Genomic DNA, 22702 nt, shown 5'->3' with positions numbered 1-22702 from the left:
CCCAAGTTGTAAATAAAGAGATGAAGATTGACATAATGGCTTAACATTTACTCTTAACATTCGAATTGACCTGATTGTTCTGCTATGTTGTTTCTATGGCAACAAATCAAAACTTTGTACTAAATACAAACTGCTCTCAAAGGCTCAAGCTCATAGGCTGAATAAAATAATGGACCAGGTCATTGATTCAGACCAAACTTACTGTATCCCCAAAAAATCCCTTATTGTGGATATTCTAGATGTCTCCATGTCCAAGTTGCTCATCAGGAAAAGGCATTTGATAGAGTTGAATGTCTTTACTTGTGGGGAACACTAGAAACTTTTGGATTTTGCCAGGATTTTATAAACAAGATCAGGGTATCTATAGAGATGTTGAGCACATATTTAAAGTTAATGGTGGCTTAGGCACTCACGGTTAATAGATATGTAAGGCAAGAATGTTATTTATCTGTTATACTGTATTCTCTGGCCATAGCAACCCTCCTGCGACAGATAAGGAAAAGTTTACATGGTTTTTATTTACCAAAGCAGGAGAATGTAATTCATCTATCAGCCTATTCTGTTGATGTAAAAGTTTTATTCAGCAGATGATGTGAAGTCTCTCCTTGTCTTATGCAAAAGTCAACTGAAGTAAAATTGAAGCACTGTTGCTTGGGAAATGGACAGAAACTAAGACTTCCTGAGGGTCTGACCTGGAAAGAGAAGATTTTATATATTTAGGTGTTTTTAAGGAATGAGTCAGCTGAACAGAAGGCAATTTTGTGCAGCATTGAAGGCTGTAGACTTTTATTTATGGACCCTGCAAAGATGAACACTAACAGGATGGCAAAATTTCATCAAAGCCTGTTCAGAGTCTTGAATTTCTTCATGCTGAAGAGGGCCAAAGACACTCATTCTCTTCCTTGCCTGCTGGAATAACCACTAAGCCATGGAGCATGGTTCGACATAAACAGTTGCTCTTTTCCAGCACTTAACGGGCCACTACGAAAGTCAGTGACAATTTTTTTGGGGCATCTAATGAACCTGGCCGAGGCAGACTTCAACTCAAATCCCACGAGCAGTGGCTAAGCTGTTAAAGTGGAAGGACAAAACTAAAAGCTGAGAAAAGGACACCTATGTTGGATCACTGCAGAAGAGCAGCTACTTAAAACACCAGAGACTCTTTCCACGGCATGTCCCTTTGGCCCAAACTGGAGGACTGCACAGAGCCTTTCTTGGAAGCCAGAAAATCTCACAAATCTCACAGATTTCACACATCTAAACACAAAGACGTTTTTGCTGAAAAATATTTTAACATTTAACAAAATTTCACACACACTTTTAAGTGCTTTCCTTATTTTCTTTTAACTTATTTTTCATTTTAGAGTTAATATGTACAGAAAATACTTTTTATATTTTGTGTTTTTTACTGTAAAATTGTTTTCTTTATCTAGCCAAGTACATCGGCTGCTATGTGGATGACACCCTCAAGAGGGCGCTCAGAGGCATCACCTTCTTCGACTACAAAAAGATGACTGTCTTCCGCTGTCAGGACAACTGTGCTGAGAGGTTTGAATTTACTTACACACACACACACACACACACACACACACACACACACACACACACACACACACACACACACACACACACACAGTACTGTAGCTTTTTTTTTATGCTTGCTCATGTTATAAGATCTGGCATATAGACGTGTTCTGTATATGATTCCTATTTATATATTAAACATGTTTCCAGACGTCATTTTGTGCGTGTAGCACAAGTGGGATAAAATGTATTGGGATGAATATTTGTGATGTTTTGTTCTTAGTGTGTTTCTACAGCTGATATGAAAACACACACTCACTTTGCACGCATGCGCACATGGCCGAATGACTGATTTCGCCTGATCACACCAGATATTGAGTTATAAGGGTCATGTGACTTGTCCAAGGAAACTGATTGGCGAGATGGATGAAGCAATTAGAGGATCTCAAGTAATTAATTAACACATACTTTATTTACACACACACGTTGTATGAGAAAGTATATACCTCTCTAACAAAGCCTCAGTCAGTTTAGCTAATTATTACAGTAGAACTGATCTACAGTAGTATGTTAAAGGGAAATATGTTATGATAGTGATGATAATATTATGAAAAAAAGCTGTGCTTCAGGCTTTTAAACATGAAACCATCTTATCAGGCTACAGAGATAAAGGGGTCAGAACAGAAGAAAGTTTTACACATTTTTTTTTTTACAGGTTGTATTTACTCTCTGTGGTAAAAAACAAACAGTACATGACATCAGTCGAAAGTAGACAAAGAAACAGTGAAACAGCAAAAACGTACCGAGGTGATAAATAACCCAACAGGTGAGCAGGCAGAACAAAGCGATGAGCTCGTTGGCCACCTAGTGGTCAGTGGCTACGACAACGTCAACATTTATTTGTCACATACACAGTGATACAAAGAACCGCATGTACTTTAAAATGCTGTCCTTGATATAGAAATAGCTAATAGTAGAGATTAAAAGTACAAAAGAAAAAGTAATAAAGGAAAAGGCACAAGTGGATACAAGATAAAGAAGAAATAAATATATCAATTATTAGACACTGAGATTCATCCAAATTCGCCACATATGTTGCTTATAAAGGTTTTACCTTGATGTGTATTATTTAATTTTTCCACATTGTTATGTAGGACCTTTCAGTTTCTTACTTTATATCTGTATCAACCTAAAAATTTCTGTATTGTGTTTTCATTGAAGCAAGTTCAATTTTATTTGTTTAGCACTTTTAACAAAAGACCGACACAAAGCAGCTTCACATAAATATATACATTTAGGATTTAAATTCAGTTTAATGATTGAATGATCACTGGTTAGTAAATGTAGGAAATCTTGCACTCTTTTGTACACAGTTGAAGGACATGATAGGAATTAAATGCTAACACACAGGCAGCACCATGTGTACTGTTCATCTACCCCGTTTGTAATTTCATAAACATGTGCTGTCATTTTACCAGAGCGCTTACTCTGAAAAAATATTTAGCGGTTTATCGCATCTAAACTACCCACATCTGTGAGCATGCCTGTGGTAAAAGACAGGAAAAGAACAAATAGCTGCCCTTAACTGACTTTCACACTGCCTGCACTTTTGAAATAAAGTAACTAAAATTAGTCTTGCATTTTAATCAGGTAGGATTCAATGATATTGTTGATATTAAGTGATTACTGATATTACCGGCTTATTCTTTAGTATTAAATATTTTATATAGAGGTTAGTTGTATAAGAGCGAATAATCAGTAGCGAATTGACAGTGTGTCATTTACTCTAGATCATTTGAATCACCAATAAGAATCAACTTTTTCAGCTTTGTTCATTTCTTTTGCACAGCATGTTTCATCCATCCACCTATCCATTTGCTGTAGCACTTATTTTAGGCTCATTAAGGCTCGTATGAAACCTGGAGTTTGGTTCTTCTTAAAAGAGTCGATTCATTTGCAAATGACACATTATTAACCTCAGGTGAACTGTTTACGTGGAATTCTTCCTTGCAGCTCGTGTCTGAACTTGTTCCCTCTTTTTTTAGGGGCTACTTGTATGCCGGCCTGGAGTTCGGAGCAGAGTGTTACTGTGGCCACAGGATCCAGGCGGAGAACATCTCAGACAACGAGTGTAATATGCAGTGTAAAGGGGAGAAGAGCAAGATGTGTGGAGGGGCAAACCGTCTGTCAATCTACAGGCTGGAACTAAGTCAGGAGTCTGCACGGAGATGTGAGAAATTACACACACACACACACACACACACACTCACACTCTCTCTCTGTATATATACTTGCACATGCATATATATAGTACATCTACACAGACTTGTCTATGACTTGACAGTGTATTGTCTTAAGAAAAGATATTTGTTGTATGTTGTGTAGCACTAATATTTTGTTAGGAACTGAAGTGTGTGCTGTGTATCACAGCTATTGTGTGTGTTTTGTTAAGTAGAGATATCATTGTGTTTTTTGTTTGTATTAGGGAGAGAGACAGTATTGTTGTGTGTGTTGTATAAAACGAATTTGTTGTAAGTGTTGCATTAGGAAGGGATATTGTGTGTGTTTGTTGTGTTACGTTGGAAACATTGTTTGCTTAAAAACCAAAAGCCCGTCCAATACAAAGAAAACAGGAAGCACAATTAGTAAAACTAAGCTAAGCAATAATGGAACAAAATGACACCATCACATGAACAGAAAATTACAAAGCAGACCATGTGCTTAATGCACAATTAGGGAAGATGTTCTTCTAAAAGGAACAGAAACCATAATGCACATTCATTAGGTAGCAAAACACAACGACTGCGTTCAAGCTACAGCTTCACCATCTGATAATGTTTAGTACCTCACGCTTTTATGTAGTAAAAATACATGTAAAAGACAGTAATTAAGTAGTTAAGTTTAACCATCTTAAAGAGGAGTGAGTTTCAGTTCAAGCTTGTGCCACCAGACTACAGGTAACAGATAATAAAACGGCACCATGTCCCACCGACAACGACAATAAAACCCTGCATGATATTGTGTAGGTCCACCTTGTGTCTGGCCAGTCAATGCATGGATTCCAATAAGATCTCAGAAGGTGTGCTGTGGTATCTGGCACAAAGATTTTAACAGCAGATACTGGAAAATATGAGGAGGAGCCTCAGTGGATCGGATTAGTTTGTCCTGCATATCCTACAGGATCTTGATCGGATTGATATCTGGAAAATTTGGAGTCAGTGCCTTGAACTCACCTTTATTGTTGGGTCTTCATCAGCGATCATTTGAAGTCTATGGAAATAAGAAATAAGTGTTGGCTCTGTGGTGAACTTGGAATTTGCCCTGACTCATTAGTTCACTTAACTACAAACTGGACATTACTTACCTATACATTGTTTACCGTCCAGTGTCACCGGTTTCCTTCTGAGTCTGGTTTCTCTTAAGCTTTCTTCATCATATAATCTCAGGGAGTCTTTCCTTTCCACCGTCACCTCCGACTTTGAGACAATGTGAATTGTTAAATGCGTTATACATAAATTGAATTGAAAATTTGAAATTGAACTGTTCACTGTTCTTCAAACTATTCCTTTGGACAAGGGATTGTTGTTATGAAGCAATGCTGTTGTGTAAGAACTAATACAATACCCATCTCTTCTTAGTTCCTGTCAATTACTGAGTAAATATATTCGGCATTAAACAGATGGTATATGTGTGTTTGTGTGTAGTGCAAAAAACTGTTTCCTCTGAAAGTTGTTGGCCTCATTTTAGAGTGATTCATGTTAACAGGAATACAGTATAGACCAAAAGTTTGGACAGACCTTCTCATTCAAAGAGTTTTCTTTATTTTCATGACTATTAAAATTGCAGATTCACACTGAAGGCATCAAAACTATGAATTAACACATGTGGAATTATATACATAACAAAAAAGTGTGAAACAACTGAAAATATGTCATATTCTAGGTTCTTCAAAGTAGCCACCTTTTGCTTTGATTACTGCTTTGCACACTTTTGGCATTCTCTTGATGAGCTTCAAGAGGTAGTCACCTGAAATGGTCTTCCAACAGTCTTGAAGGAGTTCCCAGAGATGCTTAGCACTTGTTGGCCCATTTGCCTTCACTCTGTGGTCCAGCTCACCCCAAACCATCTCGATTGGGTTCAGGTCCAGTGACTGTGGAGGCCAGGTCATCTGGCGCAGCACCCCTTCACTCTCCTTCATGGTCAAATAGCCCTTAAACAGCCTGGAGGTGTGTTTGGGGTCATTGTCCTGTTGAAATGGTGCTGTGTCCAAACTTTTGGAAGGTGTGTCCAAACTTTTGGTCTGTACTGTACATAAATACTGTATATATTTGCTTTTTTCAATGTTTTCTGTTATTCACACTCTGACATTCGAGCTGAGCTTTACAAGCATCAATCATTATATTCTCATTGTCATTTTTTGTGAGATTTTGCGTCCTTGAATGAGGTTCCACTCTACATGTGATAAATAACTATGAATACATTTTTAAAAAGCACTTTGTGTTATTTACTAATGAAAGATTGCTGTGGCATAAAAGGATCAATGTAGGTGTACTATAGCTTTGTTGCTTGTGTGTTTTATTTGTTACTCAGATTTATTTTATTATTGTTAAAAAGCTCCCAGTCGACTGATTGTATGTATGTATGTATGTATGTATGTATGTATATATATGTATATATATATATATTATAGTTTGTAACATGTAATATATGTTTGTTTTGTAATTGTGATTGTGTTTCAGATGGGAGTGCCATCTTTAAAGGCTGTTTCAGGAGACCAGACAATGTCACACTTGCACTTCCTGCTGCTGCTGTTATTCACAACATGTCTGTGGACAAGTGTGTGGACATGTGCACAGAGAAGGTGTGTTTGTGTGTGTGTGTGTGTGTTCTTACACCAGACAATTTGCTTGGTTGCATGTACAGTAGAAAAATGTTACAGTTTCACAAAAGAGAGCTTCTAAAGTTAAGATGGCTTGTGAAAATTCTGTTGTTACAGAACACAGTTCCTCGAAGCTTACCTTAACTTACCACAGTACCTTAAAGATTCTTATTATTTTACCTTAACTGCTTTTTATAATACATTAATTGTTTATTACCTTAATACATTTATTTTAGGCTTAAAATTAAAGATACTGTTTGATTAGCTCTGCACCCATCTACAAGCGAAGGGATAACTTTTTTTGTGGTACCAGCCAAATTCTCCCATATCCTCCACCAAGATAAATGATATCATGTTTTCTTTTCTAATATCAATACTCCTAACTGTGAGCTGATGGCCATATTAATCCAAATATCAAAATACAAATTTTGTAAAATTATCCATCTAGTGTAAAATGTGAATCGGTAGCACTTTTTTGAGTTCCTCTAACAGCTCTTTTTAGGTCATAAAAACTTCCTCTTAAAAAAAGAACATGGGGATATTACATAATCTTCAGTAACCACTTTCTCTTGATCAGGTTTTTTCACTATCAAGGTAAAAGGATGTGTATATGAGAGCATTTTACATGAGGAGCTTAAATCTGAAAGTTAAATACAAAGTAAATTCCACAGTTTTGAAATGACTTAGTCATGTGGAAAAGAAACATTTTTATAATTTTATAATTTTTATAAACATAATTTTATGGTCCTCATAATTTCTATAGACAAATATAAAATTTCAGGTCACAAAAAAAAAACACAACAATATTTAAACATACAATTCTATTCTTCCCAGAAGTGAGCATCACAATGTAACATGAATGAATGAAATTGGTTTATAGAAGCATTTATCATCATCACATATACATTAAAGGTCAGTGGAATTCTTTTCTTCACATATCTCAACCAAGGGGGTTGGGCTCAGAGCACACGGTCAATCATAATACAGCACCCATGGAGTTAAAGTCCTCATTTAATTGCCCAACAGCAGCAGCTTAGCAGTTCTAGGCTTTGAACCCAGACCTTCCAAGCACACAACCCACAGTCCTAACATAGCACTTGAGCCATCACTGCCTGTGACCTACAGGCCTACAGTATGTAAGAACATTAAATGTTTATGTTTATAATAATACCATCAAAAAGTATGGCCTTTATGGAAGGGTGGCAGGAAAAAAGCCCTTTCTCTCCAAAAATGGTGATTTGTACAATGGCACAGAAACAATATCCTTTGGACTGATGAGACCCAGCAAATACCTTACACCAGCTGCTGGTGGAGAGAGATGTGATGATATGGGCTTGATTTGCAGCAACATGACCTGGAAAGTTATTAGCCATTGAGTCAGCTCTACTTTATAGCAGAAAATCTTTCAGACAAATATGAGGCCATCTGTCCATCAGTGTAAACTGGGCTAAAGTTGTGTCACTCAACAGGACAACATTTTCAATCAACACCAGCAAATCAACACTCAGATACAGTAGCTAAAGAAGAAATCAAGGTGTTAGCATGAACGAGTCCAGATACCATCTGTATTGACATGAAAACTTAACAGAGCTGTGAATCAATGAACCTTTACACACATCAATGAACTAAAGTGATGTTGTAAAGGAGAGATGGCCAATATTTCTCCAGAACAGTGCAAGAATCTGATAAATTACTACAGAAAACTTCAAGTTTTTTGTTGCTGAATGTATCTGAACTGCTTTATTTCTTCAGCCAGTTACGTCTAGAGTGTCCAGCCTCAATGACTATTATCCCGTTGCACTGACACCCATAATGGTGAAGTGCTTCGAGAGGCTTGTCTTGAGGCACATCAAGACCCAACTACCACCTTTACTGGACCCCCTACAGTTTGCGTATTGTCCAAACTACTTCATACCAAGGCTGAGGAAAGCACATCTCCCTCCCCCCATCCTGACCACGTTTTACAGAGGGACTATCGAGAGTACCCTGTGCAGCTGCATCACTGTCTGGTTTGGGAACTGCACCATCTCGGATTGCAAGACCCTACAGAGGATAGTGAAGAAAGCTGAAATGATTTTTGGAATCTCTCTTTCCTCTATCACAGACATTTACACCGCACACTGCAACAAACACTCTTCACCCTCCTGCTGTCTGGAAAAAGGTAGCAAAGCATTTGGGCCCTCATAACCAGACTGTGTAACAGTTTCTTTCCACAAGTCATCAGACTCCTCAATAACTGAACTGAACTGTGCAAAGCACACACACACACACACACACACACACACACACACACACACACACACACACACACACACACTCTCACACACACACACACACACACACACACACACACACACACACACACACACACACACACACACACACACACAACTATGTTGACTGCACTGATAGCCACCAAATCAAAAACATACTCATTCAATATACCACCCAGGTCAAAACATGCTGTTTTTGTTATCTTGCAAATTCAGTAAATTGTTTTGCACACCAAATTTCAACACAAATTGATCAAACTGCTGCTATTACATAAGTTTAGATATATTAAATAGAAGCCTCTTGTTCAGATCCCTATATTTTTACACAATGTACTGTATAATATACAGTATGCACACTGGTCAGTGCTGTTGTTTTGTATTGTCTTGAATTATTTTGTATTGTTGCAATTGTTGATGTCTTTTTGCACTGTAGCTCTGTGTTTTATGTAGCACCATAGTCCTTTAGAAAAGTTGTCCCAGTTTACTATGTACTGTGTCAGCTATACTGTATATGGTTGAAATGACATTTAAAAATCTTCTTGACCGTTTATTTTATTTGTGATCACCTGAGGTCATTTTCTTTGTTTCTAGAAGTTGGTGAGGACATTAGAGTGTTATTTAGGCCCTGATAAAAGCCTGTAAGTGTTAATGGAGATCTTCACAAAGTGTGTGTATGTGTGTGTAGGAGTTTTCTCTGGCTGCTTTGGCTGGGATTAAATGCCACTGTGGTTTCCCCACCACCCTCTTCAACCTGCACGAGCCTGAGGAAGAGGACCTGTGCCTTAATCGCTGTGTAGCCAAGGACTTTGAGAGCTGTGGAAATGACGAATACTTTGTAGTTTACCAAACCCAAGTGCAAGGTAATGGCAATGTTCAAAGACAAGAAAGCATTTAATTTACCATATAACACACTTCCTTTTTCTGAGTTATGGCTGGTTCATGTCATTGTTCACTCGTGATTCAAAAAAGTCTGTGTCAGAAGTCCTTGTTTATTGTTTATATTGTTATGTGTCCTTGTGACATGTTGGTGTAACATGACGTGGTATTCTTCAGAAGCTCTATCTTAACTCTCTAATTATGTGTCTCTTATTTCAAAGTCAGAGGTGTAGTTTGAGCATGGTGCACAAACATGTAGAGCAAAATAAATTCTGCGTATAAGTATATAGACTGTATGTTTATGAGGGCTGATTGGCTTCAGCTCCCCATGGTGACTCAGTGTTATTAAGACATGTGAAGACGTGAATTTTGAGGACGTTTATTTCACTCTTCAGCATCTTTTACTTCCTTGTTCACATATAATGATGTTATAGTGAAACACATGATTTTCACCACAAACTAAATTCTCTTAAAATGTGAACAATTACAACAGAGCTCTCTGTAACAAGACATTGTTTAAGGTCATTTTTATGGTACATACCTCAGCAAGAATTATTGGAATCAAGTGTTCTATAATTCAGGCATTTCTTAATCATATATTTGGTATTTATTGGTGTTGTCAATCACACCGATTTAATAAAGATAATAATGAAGCAACCTCAAAATGTACAAAGAACCTTGATTAAAGCTCAAAGACACAATACCAGCAGGGACTAATTAACTAGCAGTATCTGAAAATTATTATTATTATTATTATTATTAATACCTTTTGCATGGCATCATAAAAATAAAACTATTAGAAGCAACCTTCAAAAGCAACAGTGACTGAGAAATCACCTGTCACTTTTATTACATTCTTTCATCACTGCACAACTGGCAAAATAAAAAAAAAAGTTTCTTTTTCCTCCCTAGACAATCGATGCATGGACCGGCGCTTCCTGCCCACGCGTTCGAAAAGGCTAACTGCTTTAGCAAGCTTCCCTGGAGCCGGGAATACTTGGGCCCGACACCTAATCGAGTTGGCTACGGGATACTATACAGGGAGTTATTACTTTGATGGTTCACTATACAACAAGGGTGAGTGTGGGTCTCAGTGTTAGTGTACAGTATTGCAGTTAACTCCAATTCACTAATATAAGAAATTATATTAAGGTTCAAGATTTAATTCCTTAAGGCAATAGAAATAAACACTCAGAAATATAATCTGAACATTAAATTGTCTGAATGTGCAGGTTTTAAAGGCGAGAGGGACCACTGGCGCAGTGGCAGGACAGTTTGCATAAAGACACACGAGAGCGGAAGGAAAGAAATCGACGCCTTCGACTCCAGCATTCTGATGATCCGCAACCCCTACAAGGCCCTCATGGCTGAATTCAACCGCAAGTATGGCGGCCATATCGGATTCGCTTCTCAGGCTCACTGGAAAGGAAAAGGTCAGATTAAGTTAAGATTTTACAATTTTTATAATTTTTTCTTCTTTACACATTACATCATTCTAATTATATTATAATGTCCATTTTTAATTCTTCTCTTTTATTTATTTTAATATATTTAATGTACATATATGCATACTTTGCACTTTCTTGCACATTGTACACAGTTGCTTTTGTATATCTGTTTACAACGGCATCTTGTACCATCTTTTTACATTTATATCTGTTAACACCAATATCTTCATTTGTCTATTTAAGCTTACTTTTGTATCATCTGTTAAATAAGAGACTCTTAATTTCACTGTGCAGCTGTAGAATGACAAAGTAATCTAATCTATTCATCAGGTAGAGCTCAGCATTTTTAGTTGCATAATGGCTCTATGTCTTTAGCAGTACCGCTTATAGTAGTCTTGTAATCCACAGCAATTTTTCTGGAAATAACCTTGACACCACCAGACTTCTTTCCCAGCAGATGTGTCACTTGTGTTGATTTACTAACATAATTAACTGTATGTTAAGTAAAATCTTTTTTTAAACAGTTTAAGCTGCTTTGCCAACAATCTCTGCAATCTGTGTGCCGTCACTTTACCTCAAAATATAATCATTAAAACATTTCACTTCCATAACACTCACTCAAACCTGTTAGCTGAACATGTCAACCTCAAGAAAACATAGTCCTGTTATACGAATGGTATATATATATATATATATATATATATATATATATATATATATATATATATATATATATATATATATATATTATTATTATTATTATTATTATTATTTATTTATTTGTGCTGCACGATTAATCATATCGCAATCGCGATATCAAGCCTTTGCGATTATATGACACAAAATGCTGTGATTTTATGAAATAAATAAATAATAAATACATGCATGTGTGGACATGACAACCCATTCTCTCTGCAAGCTGTTTGCCTATTTCATACACTACACTGCTATCCGCTAAAAAAAAAAAAAAAAGACCAGTGAGTTTCAGTTTAGGCAGTGGCACGTGTGGCGCAAGACGAGACGAGACGATGACAAGACTGCACCACTGTCCAAAAACGCTGACTAAGACTAAATTAACATGCATTATTGTTGACGAAAAAGGAGAGACGGAAATGTTTTATTTTGTAATAAAAACTAAGATAAAATCTCTCTTAATTTACGTCTACAATTGTCTCTGCTTTTTCATCAGCTGTTACGCCTTTAAAATATTCAGAACGAGTTCGCAGCTTCGCGCTGTTGCTCGTTACAGGTCTCAACTGCTGAACAATTGTATTGCTTCCGCTAAAGAAAATAGTGCGCTCTGTCTCTATTTTTCTTGGCAACAGTGTGTTATAGTTAGCAGCGGTCTGTTATCAAGAAATAAAATTGTTTATGCGTTGAAAAAATTCGTCCACACGCCGCTCAAAAAAAAAAAATCCTGGGCGCAAGTCCAGTGTCTAGGCGGCTTTTTGTGTTAAATGATATTTCCTGTTGCTGCGCAGGCGCTTTTATCGTACATGACAGCTTATGTCCCAATGACCGGTCTTTGCATTACGATTAAAAGCAGTATCAATAAAGTAAAAAATGTGCTGTGCAGTCAAGTTCGAGTGTATGCACTGCTTAAACGAGTGTTCTCCACTTCTCACTGATACTTTTGTGATTCGCGGAGTTTTGACAAGTTTTATAGCCTTGATATTTTTTCTTATTCAAAAGTGGTGACAGAAAAAACTGAAAAAAAAAACCCAATCTGAAACCTCTTCCCCTGTCACAATCACATTATAATCAAAATTAATAATTAGGCTTAAAATCAAATGTATATGTAAGGGAATCAAGTTTAACAATTACATGTAATATATCATCTATAATGGTGTGTGCAATACCATGTATAACTTGCATTAAGTTGGTAATTTACTTTATACACACACACACACACACACACACACACACACACACACACACACACACACTATACATACACACATACTGTACACCTACAGTTTTGAACTTAGGCTTTTCATTAATCAGCATTAATGTGTTATTTTATATTTTAATTTGAAAACATTTTGCATTTGTTTGTTGTTGTTGATAGTTTGAGTTTAGAAATACAAATTTCAGCATTATCAGTAATCTGTGTGCATTTTCCTTGAGAACCAAGCAAGTTGACTCATGATTCCATTTGTTTATTATATCACTCTGAGGTCTCTCATTGACCTCAATAATCGCAATATGACATTTTCCCTAAATCGTGCAGCCCTAATATATATATATATATATTTATTTACTTTAGGCTTAAAGGCTTATATGAGCTGTAGGATTAGTATTGCTGTTCTGCCACATTTTCTGTTGTGCACTTTTTAATGTTGGTTATCAGTAATATGTACGGTATCCGGTTAGTGGCTGCTGTATTATTTGAAATGAATATAACACTTAGAATAAAGTGAGCCTTTTTTTTCTGAGAGCTATTCACATCTGTCACAGTATAATCATGTAAAGTGCTAAAGCATCAGCCAGCATTATTGCTAAAACATCACGCCAGCTGCGTGCTACTATATGAGGCAAGAAGAGTGCAAGTTTGTAAAACACAGTTGTTTATTTGTTTTTACTGCATCATTTATTCATTCATTCAGCTTCAGTCACCGTTTTTTGCTTGCCAGTTCATCACAGGATATTCAAAAAAATCCTTCACACACTCATTACAATGCAGGCTAGGGCTGTACACAATGCGTTTATCTGTACCAAAGGTGGAGATCAAAATTAGAGAAATATTCACAAATCACATTTCTTTCTGATGTATTAAAATCTGAAGGGATGTTAAAAACCACTCTTCTGCTAGCATGGATTCTAATAATCAAAGCACTTATTACATTAAAGAACATTAGAGAACAGTAGCACCAGTGTAGCACAAAAAATATAATTTTTACAGTTGCACTGAACTATTAGTTCCTCATGAGCTCTTTTTTTTTTACTTAATTCCACACAACTACAAACTGTTGTAGAAAGGACATTATTTACATTTACATTATTTACTGTCCAGTGTCACCCAAATGAGGATGGGAGTCTGGTTCCTCATCTAATGGAGTTTTTCCTTGTCACAATTACTTCTGGCTTGCTCATTAGGGATAGAGGTTAGAGATATACTGTATAGTAACTTAATTTTGAACTATAACTTTTTTAACTTCTTTCAGCCTTTTTCACACTAAAGTAACTCACTTTGTTACCAGGGAAATGTCTACAGTGTCACACATGGACCCTAGAACTCAGTGCAAAAATCCACAAGTTATCAAGTGAAAATTATTTTGAATATAATCATATGTGGGTTTACGCTATTCTACTCTACTCTAGTTGTAGATGAATTCTTTTTGTTGTCTGTGTATTTGTTTCTGTTTTTGTAGTAGACATTTTAGTTCTTTTCTCTACCCCATTATCAATTTCTCCTTTTTTTCCTCTCCTTTCTCATTGTGTTTAGAATGGCCTGAGTTTGTAAAGAACTACGCACCATGGTGGGCATCACACACCCTCGACTGGCTCCAGTACGGTAAAAATGTGCACCTGGTGCACTTTGAGGAGCTGAAGCAGGACCTATTCAGTCAGCTAAAGCGCATGGTTGTCTTCCTTGGCCTTAAGGTTTCAGAGGATCGGCTTCTGTGCGTCGTGGCACAAAAAGACGGCAACTTCAAACGTTCAGGCCTACGAAAGCTGGAGTATGACCCATACACGCCAGAGATGCGGCAAAAGATTGACGATCTCGTACGCAGTGTGGACCTTGCACTCAAACTAAGGAACCTTTCAGGGGTTCCAGATGATTATAGACCCAGATGATACAAGCTCACACTCTTTCCTCATCTGGTTGTTTTTGTTTATGTAGATTCTTTCTTTCTTCCTGAGCGAAAAAAAAACTGGTTTCCTTAGTTTTTTGTTATGCAACCAAAAAAGACCTTTAGGGAGGAACCTTAAGAACACTAAGCCAGCACTTTGATTTAGCAGATACTGAAGGAAGAAAGGTTCCTGAAGGTCACGTGACATGGAAGGCGAGACAATCTGATGACGCTAGGCAACTTACTATGAGGGCTGTAGTGGGTTAAGCACTAGTTTTTTAACGTGTTGTCTCCGCACTGTGTGTGTGTTATTTTACTTTGAAGTCACAAAGACATGCTGTATTGATCACTTTATGCTACTAGGTCATGTAACGAAGTGTGGAGCTGATATTTGGGCATTGGAGTTTTGTCTTTGTTCGATTTTATAAACAATATAAAAAGAAATAATTAATCAAAGAGAAAAAAAAGACACATAATGAGCAGGAATATTGGACATTTTAAGGTTTGCCAGAGTTTGCCTTTTAAGGATTGTAGGAGTAAAGCAAACAAACCTACATAAAAGTTAAACATCAGTTTATTGTTTCCATAACGTTCATTCTCTAAGAATCGGCTAAGAATTTTATTTTTAACTTGAATACTTTCTCTGAATTTAGTGGAAGGATGTGATGAGATATCTGCTTCAGCACCAGTGGCAATGCTGCCAGTAAAATGATCATATCTCACTTTAGGTTCCTTTAGTTACAGAGGTCTATAATTCAATTATTTCTCATTCGAGACATTTAGCTTCACTTATCAGCTCATTCGTTTATGTCCACAAAACATTTTCTAGCATTTTGGAGCCTACCATACCACATTTCTGTATTTTAACAGTGTTTTTTTGTGTTTTGTGTTTTAAAAAATGCGATGAACTAAAGGTGTAGAAAAAGAATCTTGTATACAGACATAGCAGAAGGTTTAAAACAAATGCTGCTGACTTCCTATGAACTCGACTTCCTTTCTGCTTTCTATTTCTGGTCATCTCTTTCTGACTCTCCCTCAGTAATAACACTTTGCAAGACTTCACACTTAACAATATTGTTAAGTGTGAAGTTTTTTTTTACTTTGGAAAGAACAGACTTTACAAAAGCAAAGAAAACAGCCTGAGATGCTGTGCAAAAGCTGTCTTCTTCAGACTACAGAGAAACTACGGACTTGGATATTCAAAAAGTGATTCATTAACAGCTGCATGACTCCTAAGATTAATCACCAATTTTTTTTTTCCTGCCTCATTTCGCTGATTTGTGTTTCCATTATCACACTAACAACCCATTCATTATCTTACTGTTACAATGACACTGTGTGCCTTTGACATTATAGGCCTCATTTAACAAAGTGAATACGTACTAATGTAATAAGACTCACAAATGTGAACCGTTTTTGATTGATTTCAATTCATAGTCATCGCTAATGTGATACTTTGCATTTATATTTCAAACGTATTGACAAGTTTGAATCATATTTCTTTTAAAGTTACACAGATGTAATGAACATTTTGTGCAACTTATTTCCTATTTCATATCCAAATCTTTATTTTGTATTAATGACTTGAAAGAAAGGAATCCAAAACAAATGTAGAAAATTAAATTAAGACTTTTAAATAAGACCAAAGTGATGGTGCCTTATTAAAGGAGGAAGATTTTGTGTGTTTCTGTGGTAGCAGCAGTGGCTGAGCTGCATTAGTGTAATATTTAGGAGGCACCTTTTCACAATGTAGTTGTCATTTGAACTTTTAGAGTTTTGTCAGTAGCTTTAAATGTAAATCAGATGAACTGAGAATGCACATGGTACTTTATCAACATTTATATACATGCAACTGTGTGTAACAAAAAGTGTTGAAGCTTTTAAAACTGGTAACATTTACACACTGTTCCATACTAACTTTACTAAACAAATTGATTAATCAGTCCTATTGTTGCCTCTGTTGCAGTGAGTTTAACAAGTGGTTTAATTCCCGGAGCTTTAAAGTTTTATATGGTTAAGAATTTGCCACCTTTTGCTGAATTTCTGCTACACAATCTGTTGTAGTTACTGCTCAGACACAATGGAGCTTGTTCAGTTTAGTACTCGAACCTTGTAGCACTTTCACACACAGATAAAAATTCAGTTCAAATTCCTAAATTCTGTGTGTGTTTGTTGAAAGTCTCTGAGTTTTGATCTTTTCTTATTATTTTTATCACCAATCCTTTTAGGCCAGTTCATTGTTCCAGATGTACTAATTCTGCAGACATTTTAGCCCTTTAGCTTGATTACGTGTGTGTGGAACCTGAATACCCGAAAACAATTTAAACTTTGACATACAATGTTAAACACAATACAATTAATTGTGGGTTTTTTTTCCGTTAAAGGTGAAAAATTCGGAACTCCTAAGAGGCTTTTTTCTCTCGTTTTCTCATTATCAAGACTTGATATTCTCAGCATCTCAGCCTGTTTCTTAAGTGTGAGACACTTATGTGGAGGTTGTCATACAGCATCAGACATAGAGCTGTTTGAGTTTAGTTGCAGATCATAGCATACTTTGCTGCCTCAAGAATGTGTTCTTATGCCAAGATCAAGAGGAAAAAAAAAATATATATATATATATAATACATGGCCTCTTAGGATGTCCATAAAAAACATGCTGGTTTTTTGTTGTTTGTTTTTCTTTTGAAAATTCATGTGAACTCTTGTGCATTGCAAATATCTCTTTTTGTTTCTTGCATTCACATTAGCTAGCCACAGTCATGCAAGAAAGAGAAACTAAATATTGCTAAAAAATCTCCTTTACATTGTTTCTGGCACCCATACTTTGTAAGGCATTATTTATGTGTGTAAGCTGAGGTCAAAAGAGTCCTCTTAAGAGAGTTTTCACTCCTATTTTTTCCGACAGATCCTCAGAATCCCAGTCGAGTCGAATGTAGTTTCAATCGAAAATCGAATGAATGTAAATTACTGCAAACAAATTATGATGACTACAAGTGTGATTTTTTTTCTTTCTTTCACTGTACACTGTCACTGTGGACAGACCTGGCTTCCCTTTCCTTTAAAAGAGTAAAAAAAAAAAAATGTACTACTATTTTTGTACTTGCCTGATTGAAACTGTACAGGTCCTTGATAATAAACAGCTCTAAATGCGATCATGCTCTTTACTGGCATGACTATAGGCTAAAATACAGTGTTTATTATATGATATAAAAGTGCATACAGTATATGGAATATGTATTACAATAAACACACGACAAAGCCATGAAGAAAAATAAAACCTACATTTCTGAATGTTTGGCAGTTTTATCATACATACTTTTTACATACTGTAGCTGCATTAGTGTAATGAAGCCCCAAGAATAATAATAAGTTGTTTTTACAATATATTTATTGAATCACAGGCATGTTATACATCTATACACCAACTTTAGGTACAAAAAGAATTATTGAATGACTGACACGAGAGAGTCTGATTTTTGCAATATTTTCTTTTTGTCAATTGAGATGATTTCATCAGAGCTTTTTTGCAGAAACCAGTTCCACCTAAGTAAAGAATTGAACTGTGCAGTGCATGTTATTATTAGAAAATACAAAGATGATTAATTTCCTATAACAGGATATCCTGATAAGATTTATTACTCCTGTAAGAAGAAAAAGAATAATAATATTAGAACATATTATTGCATCAAAGGCATGTCACACATCCAAATTTTAGGCACACAAGCCAATCAGGAGAAGGGGAGAGTCTGTGATTTTTTTTTGTTTGTTTGTTTGTTTTTTGTTTGTTCATTTGTTTGTTTATTTGGATAAAGGATTCATGACTGATGGTATTAGCTTTTTCCCCTGACTGACTAAATTTATTCTCTTTATAGAATTAGTATCGTTATCCAGTCGTTTTAGCACCAAAATTGAAGCTGTAAAGTATTACATCGTGTTACATTGTGTGTTACATCAAAGTCTGAGGTTTCTGCTCCGTTTCATGCAGAAATCTGGCATATGCTTAATCACAGCAAAATAATACCACAGTGAAACAGGCTTAATGTTTTAATGTAGAATTAAAAGGTATGAAATAAACATACAAATTATTCATTTTAACATGATTTAAAAAACAGCACTGAATTAAACATTAGTAAAAAAAAAAAAAAAGACAATAAATTAACAGAAAATATAAAATCTATACATTATAATAACATAAGGCCTCAAGACTACCACCATTGTCCCCATTCCAAAGAAGTCTACAGTGTCCTGCCTCAATGACTATTGTCCCATTGCACTCACACCCATAGTTATGAAGTGCTTCGAGAAGCTCGTCATGAGGCACATCAAGACCCAGCTACCACCCTCACTGGACCCCCTACAGTTCGCATATCATCCAAACCGCTCCACAGACGATGCCATTGCCACAGCCCTCCATTTAGCCCTCACCCATCTGGACAATAGAGACACTTATGTACGAATGCTGTTCATAGACTTTAGTTCAGCATTCAACACAATCATCCCTCAACACCTGATTGGGAAGCTGAGCATGCTGGGACTAGACGCCTCCCTCTGCAACTGGATCCTGGACTTTCTGACTGGGAGACGTCAGTCAGTCAGGATCGGGAACAGCATCTCCAACACTACCGCACTGAACACTGGAGCTCCTCAAGGCTGCGTGCTCAGTCCACTGCTGTTCACTTTGCTGACTTACGACTGTGCAGCAATGCAGAGATCAAACCATATCATCAAGTTCGCCAATGACACGACAGTGGTGAGTCTCATCAGCAAGAATGACAAGTCAGCATACAGAGAGGAGGTGCAACAGCTAACTATCTGGTGTAGAACCAACAACCTGTCTCTGAATGTTGATAAAACTAAAGAGATGGCTGTTGACTTCAGAAGAGCACAGAGCGACCACGCTCCGCTGAACATCGACGGATCAACGGTAGAGATCGTCAAGAGCACCAAATTTCTTGGTGTTCATCTAGCGGAGAACCTCACCTGGTCACTCAACGCCAGCTTCATCACCAAGAAAGCCCAGCAGCGTCTCAACTTCCTACGAAGGCTGAGAAAGGCACATCTCCCTCCCCCCATCCTGACCATGTTCTACAGAGAGACCATTGAGAGCATTCTGAGCAGCTGCATCACTGCCTGGTTTGGGAATTGCACCATCTCAGATCGCAAGACCCTGCAGCAGATAATGAGGACAGCTGAGAAGATCATTGCAGTCTCTCTTCCCTCTATCATGGATATTTACATCACACTCTGCATCCGCAAAGCTAACAGCATTGTGGATGACCCCACACACCCCCCACACACACTCTTCACCCTACTGCCATCTGGAAAAAGGTACCGAAGCATTCGGGCCTTCACAACCAGAATGTGTAACAGTTTCTTCCCACAAGCCATCAGACTCCTTAATAACTGAACTGAACGGTACTGAGCACAACATACACACACATCATCTGTATGGACTGCACAGAACTACACCACATACACACACTGCTTACATTCATCAAACTGTTTACATGCTTAATGTTTACAAACTGTTTACATGCTGTTTTGCACACTTTACTTTTTTTGGTCTTTGCACACACTGTTTAACATTTCAGTCATTTTGCTCCTATGGTACAATATTTCAGTTGTTGCTGTTTTTTGCACAATCTTATACACTATCTCAGGGACCTGCTGCTAAGAAACTGCGTTCATTCTAGTATCAATACTGTCTGAACATACAGTATTGGTACAGTATTGTACTGTCTTTTTTGTATTTTGTGTATTGTCTTGTAACCTTTTGTCTGCACTGTCTTGTCCTGCACTGTCTTTGTCTTGTTTGTAATGTCCTCCTCTGTCTTGTCCTGCATTGTTTGCACCAGGTTGCACAGTTGCACTTTATGTGGCTAGAACTTACTTACTACTGTAAGTCCTAGCCCTGTCTTTGTTTTATGTAGCACCTTGATCCTGGAGAAATGTTGTCTCATTTCACTATGTGCTGCAACAGCTATATATGGTTGAAATGACAATAAAAGCTTCTTGACTTGACATGAGGTTCAGAAAGAAGATGACATAAAAAGTGACTAAAAATCTGAGATAAAGAAGGTGAAAATAAATACACTGAAATCATTTCATGAACTTTTCTGCAGAAACCAATTACAACTGAATAAGGAATCAAATTCTTCGTGTCATGTTATAAGAAAATAATCTAAAGAGATTTATTGCTTGTGTAGATGAACAATTTGCTGACAATCAAATGTTTTTTTTTCCATTTACAGAACTGTGAAATTTGTTACCATAACCTTCTCTTTTTTCTATTTTTAAAATTCATTTCTTAAAAAAAATAAAAATTACATAATTTCATATCATGAAGTAAATGTAATACTTCTGTCTAAATGTTTTTCTTCAATATACAGTACACTATTATAAGCAAAGACTATTGTGCACTGAGATGATTAGTCGCCTATTAGCACAGATTATTGAAATATGAAATATTTGCATTTCTCTAGTTCGCTGTTTTTGCTAATGTAGGATTCGCTTTAAACAGTAGTCAAAAGTTTGCTGTCTCCTGGGTAAGTAAGAGACATCCCTCGGTCTGTACTCCGGGTTTCTTCCACAAATGTGCTCTCAATCTTGGAGAGAATTGCATAACATTTTCTTTTAAAGTCCTTTCCCCTGAAAGCAAAAAGCAAAGGGTTCATAAAGCTGTTGGCGCTGGCAAGAGTGGTTCCAAATGTAGCGCCCTCTACTCTTAAACTTTAATTGGATGGAGGACCGGGTTCTCACTTTGTCTCTCGGTGGGATATCACTTTCCTTCCTCTGCACTTTTGTCTACTTATGAGCTTAGTTAGACGGTGTGCACACTAACTGCAGTTATCACAAAGACTAAACAATTCACAAGATAAGTACACTTAATGACATTTATTTATGTACTAATTGAAATTAAGTAATTGTTTTAAGTAAATTTAAGTAATTGTTTTATTTAATAAGTGGAAAATGGCCAATCACAAATAACTAAACAAGCTTGCTAGGCAAAGACACTTTTGAGCCAGTGCATTTCTAACAACCTTGTAGAACACAGAAATTATACTTAATACAAACCCTAACTGGTCTACACTCTCCCCCTTCTTAATGACTCATGTCCCCATGGGACTAACTCATTACAATTCAATTTTGGCTCATGACTCATGGTTTTGCAATTAAACTGGAACATGGAGAACACTGGGCCATTGGGTGGCACCACCATGTTTTGCAAACCTGTTTCACTCTTTGGGAATTTTCAACTTGTACTATCATACCCCTATATACAAGAGTTAAGGGCCTGTCTGAGGATTTACCCAGTTTATCATAACTCAGTTTTTTCACGAAGTTCAACTCTATCAGCTTCTGCTACTAGTGGGACATTTATGCATTGACCCTCTCCCCCTTCTAATTCCTGATCCTCTATTCGCTCAGGAATTGGCAGATAGCTGTTTTCAGCCTCACATTCAGGGGTTTCTCTCAGTCACTTCCCTGACTGATGCTTTGGCTCCACTGGCTCTTCCAGGCAGGATCTAACGTACCTAGCATGGACAGAAGGGTCTGGTTAAAACACTCCGTCTGGTGGTCTCCTTGAGGGTGGTAAGGCGATGTTCTAGACTTACGAATTCCCAGGATTCCAAGAAGTTCTTTGATAAGCCTACATTCAAAGTCCCACCCCTGGTCTGAGTGAATGTGGGCTGGCAAGCCATAGTGTACAAAAAACTTTTCCACAAGAATCTTGGCTACTGATCTTTTGCAGGAAAAGCCTGAGCGTAGCGGGTAAAGTGATCAGTTATGACCAGTATGTTGGCAATTCCCTTAGAGTCAGGCTCAATATACAGGAAATCAATACAAATCAGATCCAATGGGCCACTGCTGGTTATATTATTCAAGTAAGCTGAACATTGTGGTAAA

At 36.9% G+C, this 22702-nt stretch overlaps 1 protein-coding gene across 3 annotated transcripts in view; it reads left to right on the top strand.

Moving 5' to 3' along the window:
* Positions 1-18085, top strand: part of wscd2 (WSC domain containing 2) — a 53019-nt gene extending 34934 nt beyond the window's left edge. For 2 of the 3 annotated variants that reach the window (XM_027140651.2, XM_047818638.1), the window contains exons 3-9: positions 1434-1548; positions 3570-3754; positions 6264-6385; positions 9362-9536; positions 10465-10629; positions 10785-10985; positions 14446-18085. In XM_027140651.2, coding sequence (XP_026996452.1) covers positions 1434-1548; positions 3570-3754; positions 6264-6385; positions 9362-9536; positions 10465-10629; positions 10785-10985; positions 14446-14798 — 1316 coding nt within the window. In that variant the 3' untranslated portion in view covers positions 14799-18085. The remainder of the gene's footprint in view (positions 1-1433; positions 1549-3569; positions 3755-6263; positions 6386-9361; positions 9537-10464; positions 10630-10784; positions 10986-14445) is intronic. The other variant, XM_027140675.2, reaches the window with a different exon arrangement.
* The last annotated feature ends 4617 nt before the right edge of the window (positions 18086-22702 follow it).

Source organism: Tachysurus fulvidraco, chromosome 9 (genome assembly GCF_022655615.1).
Source record: "Tachysurus fulvidraco isolate hzauxx_2018 chromosome 9, HZAU_PFXX_2.0, whole genome shotgun sequence".
Taxonomy (NCBI): domain Eukaryota; kingdom Metazoa; phylum Chordata; class Actinopteri; order Siluriformes; family Bagridae; genus Tachysurus; species Tachysurus fulvidraco.
Note: the sequence above shows the minus strand (reverse complement) of the source record. Positions and strands in the feature narration are given on the sequence as shown.